The sequence below is a fragment of the Triticum dicoccoides genome, chromosome 7B, assembly GCF_002162155.2.
Source record: "Triticum dicoccoides isolate Atlit2015 ecotype Zavitan chromosome 7B, WEW_v2.0, whole genome shotgun sequence".
NCBI lineage: Eukaryota > Viridiplantae > Streptophyta > Magnoliopsida > Poales > Poaceae > Triticum > Triticum dicoccoides.
Genome location: NC_041393.1, coordinates 763,325,914 through 763,336,510, shown reverse-complemented (window position 1 = coordinate 763,336,510; position 10,597 = coordinate 763,325,914). Strand labels below are relative to the sequence as shown.

The 10,597-nt window shown below is 43.1% G+C and overlaps 1 protein-coding gene across 1 annotated transcript; it reads right to left on the bottom strand.

Annotated features, from left to right (window-relative positions):
- Positions 1-355: 355 nt before the first annotated feature.
- Positions 356-1,573, bottom strand: LOC119336294. The gene is made up of 4 exons (XM_037608291.1): positions 1,439-1,573; positions 1,300-1,345; positions 954-1,067; positions 356-764 (listed from the first exon to the last, which is right to left on the bottom strand). The coding sequence occupies exons 1-4, from the start codon at positions 1,552-1,554 to the stop codon at positions 687-689; spliced, it is 354 nt and encodes a 117-aa protein (XP_037464188.1). The 5' UTR covers positions 1,555-1,573; the 3' UTR covers positions 356-686.
- Positions 1,574-10,597: the final 9,024 nt, after the last annotated feature.

Here is a 10,597-nt window from a genome sequence, read left to right as displayed (position 1 = left end):
ATATATAAGTGAAGTTTTGGCATCTCAAAGACCCTTACTGCTTTTAAGTTGGCCTTGCATGTCTCAAATCTTATAGTGTTTTCCTTCATGGTAAGCGATAATCACACACTCGATTAAACCAACATCTATAACATATAATTATAGTACACCGGTATGGAAAAGATCTTTTGCCGGCTGCCTTGTCTTCAAGATATTGAAAATCCACCCTCTTAATCTCGACCACATTCTTCAAAGCGTGCCGGCTGCTCGGGCGTATTTCTCCATGATTACTGTTTTAAATAGAGAAAAACTAAGATGCTGAGAAAAAAACACAATTTTCTGATCCACCAGAAGTGCTTTCGAACATCCGGAAAGATTTGATTCTAGAAGGTACGTCATAAGAACATAAAGTAAACTAATGTCCATATGGGGTAGAACTAAAATGCTTAATGATACCAATGCTGGAATTCAGAAATGTTAGCTGCAGGATGCTATCTAAAAGACAGAAAAAACATGTTCAGATAGTTCGAGTGTACAATTCCTGGGGTAGGCAAGGAGCTAACCCCAGGTTTCTGCTCAAACTCTCATACCATGTACAGTGGGACATCGCTTTCGAAAACCAAAATTTTCCATTCTGATCCTGAGTACATTCTGCTTCCAAAATATTATTGGTTACACGGACAGGGAGATGCTTCTGGTTGGGGAACTTAAGTGCATATCCAATGGCTGGGAAGAAAGGGCCAAAAATAAAACAAGCCATATATTTCTTTGAAACGCCTATGTCCCTGCACAAAGAAATAGATTCAATTTATTTCACTTATTACATCACAATGAAAAGAACATGAGTCCAAAATAGTGAAATAGCATAGAGAAGTATTGCAATAAAAACATACTAGCGGTCATTGTAAGCCACATTGATCCGATGAATGGCATCAAAATATAAATCAAATATTATTGAAGGGGAGATTGTTGACCTGGTAGCAACGGTATCTTCCTAGCAGAACCATGAGACTACAAAAAATCCTTGCCAGTTTCTTCAATAAGATAAATGGCTTTCTCGACCAGTAATCTTCTCCTTCAGAATGTACCTAGGCACGTAAAGATACAAAATTACCGATGAAATATCAGCAGCACAAACTGAACCGAATCAAATGCAGTTTTGGCTAAAGACTTTGCTGATAATAAACTGCTGTCAAACAAATGGCCTTTTGGACCAACATAGGAAAGCAACATAGGTTTCTCAATTTGGAATAGAATAGCTCTTCATAAATCTAACAAACTAAACAAAATCAGAAGACCGAGAGAGCTATGGGGGCTCACCAAAGACATGGAGGCGATCAGCACCCAATGGCCATATGCAAGGCCACTGTAGCGAGGATAATGTAAACAATATGCAGACGTAGAATCTGTGGCTTGAGCAAGAAAATAAAAAACACTATCAAAAGGGGGAAACACAAACCTTAGAGGGAAAGGTAGGTTCACCAAGAAAATGGAGGTGACATTGATGAAATCTCCGTCACTGCATGCGAACCTGAAGCAAAGTAAAAACAAATGTGCATCAAGATATATTAACATGTTACTTGGGATTTGCTTCATCCTTCGGACCCAACACTTGAATTTGTAACCTTCAGGGGTGAGCAATTTATGAAAGCATTTCTCTCTCTAATTTATCAAATTCTCCTTTCTTATAATTGGAGAATTTGTATATTCGAAAAATTGGAGAAGGGTTGGCCTGCTCAAACCTGACATGATGTGTGTGGAGAGAGAGAGAACCATATCTCAGCACCAACACGATGTTGGGGGAAGCCTTCTTCTAGAACCACCAATCTATTTTTTTGCCTAACATATGGTTTTATGGCAGCTCTATCCAGTGGCCTGATTGATCGAAGGTTCATTACCTATTAAACCATATATCAGTAGAAAATAAGTTAGTATTCATGGCATGTACCACGTAGAGAAATCATATCGATAGTTACGCTGAAAATATATTTTACAAAAGTTACATCGGCACTGATTACTTCCTTGGACAGCATTCAGCAGCCTGTAAACAAACTGAGCATTATAATATGTCAAAATAAAAATGTTGAGAAAGTAATTCAATCCAGCAACAGAACATTTTATATTAGGACAAAAATACAAAAGAAAACCACAATTTCCAAAAGGGCATTTTGCATATCAATTTATCAAATAGAACAGGCGTATCAATGCATCACATTAAAATCCTTTCAGAAAATCAAGTGTCAAACACGGAGAAATCAGCACCACAAATTTGTACCAAATCAAGTGTCAAATACGGAGAAAGATGCCACAAGATGCACACTCAAAATATAGCATGGAACTAACTAATAGGTGGAGAATACCTACATGACACCATTGATAACATGGGAACACAACAAAATTATTCACGATGTTAAACAGATGGATGATATTACATATATTGACAATATCTCTTAGATGCAACAGATCCAATGATTACTTTAGAGTGCATGCCAACCATGATTTCAAACAAGGCACAGAGAAACCAGACACCTTGCTATCCCAACCGGCCTACCCCTACTCTGTACTCACCACCATCTTCCTCATATCATGTAGAAAAACTACTTCTCACGAAAAAAAGGATTGTCCACTATGCTATGGAGTATTTTTTTTTTACATGAGAAACCGGCGGTAAACATAATGGAGAACCCGGAAGGTTCATTAGCACATATATGACTAATGAGTACAAAGTTAGCGGCAATTGTCAGATCATCGCTCCTGCTCCATACTTTTCTGACAGCCCAACAACAAGGTAGAAACTAAAATTAGGATCGTGGGGTTAAGATCATTGATCTTCTTGATAGCCTTCCGAGCATTTCCCTGACTTGCCCACTTGCTTCACCTCCATCTGGTTGGTGATGGTCCACCAGGTAAATGTCAACTGCAAACAGAACTGCATGAATCACACTTCAGTGAGAGTCCAGTGCCTAAATCTCAAGTACTATTCCAAGAATATTGTAGGAGTAAGACCGGCCTGATTTAAACATGTTAGCATACAGTATGCTGGGTCCCGAAATTGATAAAGAACCTGTTGGCGGCCTGGACGAATCCCAACGTGATGAGGAAATTCATGGCAAGGTGGTTCATGTCCTGCTTGCAGATCTTGAAATGATGATTTTCTAACACATGTACTATTCACTATATAAGTTCATGATTTTTTTTGTGCAAACCACATCAAAACATGATTCATCATCAAAATTTACAAAGTCACTATACAAACTACAGTATTAGCAATTTGAAGGAATACTACAATATAAAAACTTTGTGAGAATAAAAGCATTGCTACATTCTGAAGCTGGTCCAAAGGTAACAAATGAGATTTCCATACCAATGATGAGTGAACTCTTAATAAATTGAATACTTAAAAAACACTTAATAAATTGAGATGCTTTATATGCATCATCTCAAATTGCTTTGCATGGTTCTTCAAATAAAATCTCATAGCTGCACATAACAGAACATTGGGGCATGAAATAAATCTGAACAAAATGAAGAAAAAGTACAGCAAAAGCTAGCCTGGTGAATTGGTGAGTAATGATAACCTGATAATATCATGTAGTATAGCTTTTCCAGCACGCACAAGAGGACTGGACGATTGTTGCCTTTGGAGCCAGCCATTACCTATGGATGAATATAAGCTAGCTCTGATTTGCAGCCTGGTGTGATACAAATTCGGCCACCATAGTGGAATCTTATGAATAGAGACAGCCAGGGCGCCATATTCATCATCGTCTACTACCACCATGGCCCTGTCAAACTGTGGCGTCGAGCTTGCAGGCAGAGTGGCGAATGGCCACAGTGGAGCCCTCCTCCAGTAACAGGAATGACACAAGCAACAACTCTCTGAACACATTTGTGAATGATGAAAAATATATCACACTAAACTTCTTCTAAACTTCAGTAGCAAGAACAAATGTGTTTGGAGAGTTGTTGCCTGTGTCGTTCCTGTTCCTGGAACGATAGAAACAAGAACTGTGTGAACACATTCATGAATTAAGGAAAATATATCACGTTGATTTCCTTCCAACACCCCTCCTAGAAGTAACAACACAAGCAGTAAAAAGGCAAGCAATCACATCATATATGGGGCTATGGGAGAAAAGGAGAACATGTTTTCTCAACTTCCAGTATTTAGAACGTTCATACAAATTTCTAGTAGTTACAAAGTTCATAGAAATTTCCAGTATTTACAAAATTCCAATTGCATCAAATCCATCCACATAAGAGAGAAGAATGCACCGTGCTTCTCTGGATACTGTTCTTCAGGGACGTAGAGGATAGTAGCAGGAGGAGGGTAGGCGACCGAGGGCCCCTGCTCAATGGCGTTGACCACCGCTCCTTGGCCGCGACCACCGCATCGGACCGCTCCGGCTGGGCTCCGCTTCATGTTCAACGTCATCCTACGGCAGTGGGCACACACAGGCAGGCCACATAGGATGGGATGCCACGACGACGGCGACGGGCTTGAGCGGGAGGACGGAGACAGCGCGAGGAGGAAGAGGCTGTCGCGGCCTCGCCGGGGAGGCACCCCGTCGACCTGAGGTGGTGAGCCAGAACCAGAATGCGTGGCTCACGAGGGAGGGCCGTCCATGACCTACGCGTGTTGGCCATCGGCGGCCCATGCGATGGCAATCTCAAATTTCACGGATCAGACGATGGTGAACCTTATCTACACGGATCCGGCTACTGCTACCTCGATCTGGCACAACCCTGCCCTCCAGTCTTGGACCACCACGACTCATCCTTCTCCTCCGCCCAGCGCGGTGGCGCCACTGCCCCAGCCGCTCCACCAACTAAGCGACACGGCCGACCCGCTCCCATCCTCACTGCCCGGAACACAAGTCGCGGCGGGGCATCGAGGGTAAGAAACTCTAGAGGCAGCCGGACATGGAGGTGGGGGTTTGGAGTGCTGTTGCATGAGGGAGTAGGGAGGTGGAGCTGCTCCTGTGGTCGCGCCTGAAGAAGATGTCGGGCCGATGGAGCGGTAGGGGCGGCGGCGGAGCGGGAGATGGGGGCGGAGCGGGAGATGGGGGCGGCGGCGGAGAGAGGGAAAGAGAGAGGTCGCATCTGGATCGAGAGGAGGGGCGTCGTACGGGTTTTTCTTCGCTGGAGGGGTGGTGCGAAAAAAATCTACGAGGGTTAACCTACGAAAAAAACGGACAAAAATGGTGGGACGAAAATTGACCGGCGGAGACTACCAACTGCTGTATTAGGAGTAGAGATTGTGTGTAATAGAAAGAGACTGAATAGATTGGAAGAAAAACAAGGATTCTATCCAATTTAAGAAACCTAAATGCTAAAAAGCAACTGAGTGTTGGTTGTCACGTTCCAGCACATACCCTTTGTCACCGTCCGATCAGGACGAACCGCGCGCGATCGAGCCCAGGTGTTCCTGGTCGGGACGAACGGTTCGACCTCCCTCGCGGACACGTATTCACCTGGGAGGGCCCACCACTACCCACACGTCCCGTCCGTTGGCGGAGTGCTCGAAACGGCAGAGAGCCACCGCCCCAATCCTCCCAATCTGCCCCCCATTCTCTCCCCTTCTCTTCCTCCCTCCTCGACACCAAGCCCCCAAGGCGCAGTTCAACCGCGGCCCCCAAGCCGCCGACGGCTGCCGGAGAGCGGAGGGCGTGCGCGGCAGCGGTGTTTGAGCGACAGAGCTCCGCGAGTGTGCGTAGGTGCGCGCGGCCCCGCAGAATAAGGCGGAACGGGTTCAATCTCGCCGCGTCCAGGGCCAAAGGGGTGCGTGGTGAAGGTCGCCGACGGTGCTGCGTGTCCGGTGGCCTAGTGTTCTGGATGATGCTGGAATCCTGAGGTATGCACCCATCGCCGCTGTTCTCTCTGCTTTCTGCGTGTGCTCGGTCAGAGGGTTTGGATTTAGCGGGGATTCATGCGAACATGGAGGTGGATTTAATCACGCGCCCATAGGTTGTAGTGGTTTTTGCTTCAGTTAGGGACGAATCGTGGTGCCTCGTGGTGGGGAATCTCGGGGTCATGCCGTGAGGGATTTGGTGGTGTGCTGTCAGTTCTCGTGCCAGATCTGTTTGGTCTGAGTCCGGTCTAAGATGGGCATTTGCTTTTGGCAGATGTTTGGTGAACTTCATTTAGGATTTTTTGAGCAGTTGCTTCGATTTTGCACAGGAGTCGCCTGATTGAGGCTATTTGAGGTGGCGAAATAGAGTTGTCTGAAGAGTTGCTTTGAACAGCTTATGGAGTTGCTTCTACTTTGTGCATGAGTAGCCTGATTGTGGCTATATGAGTTGGCAAATTTAGAGCAGGTTGAACTACTAGGCGTGGGGGCGTTCACTGAGTTGATTTGACATTGTATACAAGTTGCCTGTTCAGCATTGATTAAGTTGCCAAAACTTTGTTAGAGCTGTCTGAACTACCTGTACTGGGGCTGTTAACCGAGTTGCTTCGACATTTGTGTATGGGTTGCTTGATTGAGGCTGGATGAGTTGCCGAAACTTTTAAAGAAGTTTGTTTAGTTCAGTTTTCATTGAATAGCGTCGATAGCAGTCGCCATTTGCAACACATATGCTAAAGTATCAGACTACAACTGACCACTTCACGGAATACTTGTTTTTTGTTTAGCCTTGTGTTTTTGCACCACACATGGTGCTCCCTGAACCGTGTCTTCCCATTATACTCATGATAACAATTCATAGCTGTGTTTTGACAAGTGTTTTTGTTTGTTATTTTCTGCATGTATCTCTTATGGACATCTACTACTGTGTTGTATATTTCCATCACAATTTTTCCAAACTGCAAAATTGCCAATTGTATAAGAGGATTACAAGCTTTAAGATGCCCATACTTTTCTTAATATATAAGATGTCTGATTAATGATTGTGTAGTTTGCTGAAATTTACAGATTGTTGGGCAGCATTCGAAACAGAATTTGTTGGACTTGTTTTTCTAGATTTTTGTCAGACCCTTTTTTTTTCTAGTAACTTGCCACAAATCAGCATAGTAGTTGTTTGTTAGCCTGAACCAAAGTTGCCTAATCAGTACCTGTGTAACTTTGTTTTCGTTGCCTAACTCAAGTTTGTGTTGCTTTAATGGTTCATCAGCGAGCTTTAGGAAATGTCTTTTTTCATGTGTTATAAGCAACCTACAGTGTTACAAGTAGTGAAGTCCTTTTTTTATCAGCAACCTGAAAATATTGTATTAAGTGTTTGCAGTGTCCAAAATGTCAGAGGCAAGGAAGGAAAGTGATGGCCAGGGTTTACAAGCAAACCAAGAGGGTGTACGAGGAGCAGAGGTAAGAGTTCTGAGCGTGACACGGTGGAGTGTCTGTCATGTTTGCCATGTTCGAGTTCCGTGACCTTTTCCAATGCGAAACAGATGAACACATTTCCACCCAATGCAGGCACACTCACTACAGCAACAGAACCCAACTATGATTGGCTACAAGCGTATGCGCACTAAAGGAATAATTTGTCGTCTGAGTCGCCCGTCAGACATAGACAGCAATGCCAGTGCACAAGATAATGAGTCAGAAGGCAAGGAGGTCACAGAGGAGGGTGAATCAAAGCCAAAACGCCGAAAAACATGCAGAAATGAGGTATTCATTCATCATGAATCGTAGTTTTTAGATTCCAATTTTTTCAAGGCAGTATGGATTTTGTGCGTTCTTTTTAGAAGTTGCGAGATGAATGTGTTATTTTTTAGCAATTCTAGGTATGGTTTTTGGCTGTTAAATCGTGCGTAAGCAAGGCCATTGGCAGTTTTGAGCATGTTGAAGTTGTAAGAAGAAATGATGGTATTATGTATAGGACAAACATCGCATCATCATGGAAACAATATTGATACTTTCTAATTTCTGTCACATAAAGTTTAACTTAGCCCATTTTTACACACTTGTAGGGTCGCAGGAACAGGGCATCACCAGCAAGGTTGTTCAAACTAAACAAAGATTTAGTGCAATTTCAGAAGGACGAGGTAATTCGAATTGAGTTTGGAGGTCTGTTGCAGATTGCAACATGTAGCATGCCTGGAGACTTAAGTCAGTGGGTTATGAAGCATTATGACCCCGACATTTCCCAACTTGTCATCCCAGAGAGGGGAAAGATTCTAGTAGATGCAGCAAGTGTTCACAGGATATGGGGTCTGCCAAACAGGGGGAGGAAGGTTTGCTACGAGAATAGAGCAGATTACTCATCCAAAATGTACAGAATCTTCAAGATCAATACGAAAGGCTCACCAACACTAACATCTTGGTGCAAAATGATCAAGGATATGGCTGGGGCAGCAGATAACAATTTCCTGCGTGCTTGGTTGGCAGTCGACTTCTCATGTTTCCTTGCTCCTACCACAAGTTTGAACATATCCCCACGGTGTTTTCCTGCTGTGATGCATGTGGATGCGATAACGGAGACGAATGTATGCCAGTTTGTAGTTGATCAATTAAAACTGGCATTCGCGGGTGCAGGTGATAAAAACGCAGTCTGCTGTTGCGTCATGCATTTAGTTGTAAGTCTATCTTGCTCTTTGTCCTTTTTTCCATAGTTTTTCATCTTCCTGCTCTTGTTGTTCATCTACTCATTTTTTTCCGTTTTGTGTTTGATTTGCCTCATGTCGTTGTTATATCTGGACTCATTAGATGTGGACGAACCGATCGGAAGAACGGTTCCAAGAGTGTCGGTTTAGGATTCTGATCTTATTTCCAAGGTCATTAGGAAGGACAAAAAGGGTCGGGGGGAGTTTGGCAAGTTGCGGGTAAGTTTCCTCTTACGTTTGTGAAGCACACGATCATTCAGTCACTTTAGTTTTCTTTCAATTTTGTAAGGAGGTCATATAGAAGTCAGGCAACTTGCCAAGCAATTATCAGGCAAGACACTATCATTAACTAGGCAACCACATTATTTTCCTAAGCAACTCACCAGATGTGTGTTATCCCTAGGCAAAACATGTGTTGTTATTTTGTTAAACCAATCATAGGCAACACAGACTTATACTTTCAGGCAACCATACATTTAATGCTTGGCAACTCACAAATAGCTAGAGTAGAGATAGTTGCATACTCACCAGGGTTTTTTCCCTTTTTTTGGCTTCTTCTTTTTGTTTGCATTTTTCTCACACTTCAAATTATAGCTTAAGACCGAGTTTGCTCGCTTTGCTGATGAAAGCTTATTTGGCAGTCTTGATCACGTCACAAAGTTCGTGGCAGCAAGGCTCCCCAACTCATACGACTCAAATGTGAGTTTCCTTATACATTCCTCTTTTCGCTTGTCTTTTTTGTACCTGTTCTAATATACGTGACCCCAATGTCCTCTCTCTCTCTCTTCTGGTGTGCACAGAAACAAAAGAAGCTTGTCGGGATGGTGCATGAAATATGTTCTGAAATATCACACTCAATGGGCAAGCTCGTACAGGGAATGGGGAAACTTGACGACGATGGCGGCACAACTAGTGTTCCAGAAGCTGACAATGTTGCTCGTTCAAGCAGTTCACGTTCAAGGGAAAGGCGCGACGCCGGTGGAAATGACCCCCACACACTTCCCAGTGATGAAGAATCTTACCAGTCAGGGAGTGACACAGACGATGGCCAAGAAGATGAGAGTGAAGAATCAGACGGTGCTGAAGGTGACTCCGACAGCGACGATGATGATGGTGATGGGAACATGCATGGAGAGACCAACAGTGGCGGCGACGATGCCCAGGACCAGGAGGATGAGCAAGAAGAAACACGACGGGAGGAAGCAGAGGTAGATGTTGGATACCTTGAGACGGAAGATGAGAAGGAGGATGAAGATGGGGAAGAAGAAGAAGACGAGGAGGATGACATGAACAAACTTGAGGAGGACAAGGAGGGCGACGATGGCAACGATGGTATAAGGCTTTTAGACTGGGACAAGGGCTGGTATGGCACACAAAGTTTTTCTGCAGATGACAAGGTACAGACACTCACATTTAATGCTGGGGACGACAACAGATTTGCCAGTCGGTCTTTGGAGGGCCAAATAAAGGTTTGTCTGGCTGGATTTATCCTTTTTGCTAACTAAATTTCAAAGTTGTGAAGATAATTTTACTACAAGACCTTCGTGCTCTTTTTGTACACACACACACACACACAGACACTCTATAGCGCTAAGTTGAGAATAATTATTGTACAGTCCTAGTAAAACCGTATACAAAGTGTAGTGTAACCACGTAAAAAATAGTAATTTCGAAATTATTTTTTCTATCCAAGTCATTTTATATCAACATTCTTTAAAATGACTATATTTTGTACAGTATGTTACTGTATTTTGTACACTTTTGCTATTCTAACTGTGAGCCTTCAATAGCTTATACTACACCACTGATAAAACTATAAAAATAATAGTAAAACCATGTGCAAAGTGCAGTAATTCCAATTTTTACTACCCAAGTCGCTAATTCACTACATTGGTAAGAAAAACTATATTTTGTATATTATGTTACCATATTGTAGTATTTACTTGTGATGTAGAATAAGCTATATATAATTTTCCTACTACTTGATGTAGTTACACCTATGTGATTTTCGTATGTTGTACGTAGTACTGTTACATATATACTCGTAATATGTAATGTATACATATATTTTGGTACC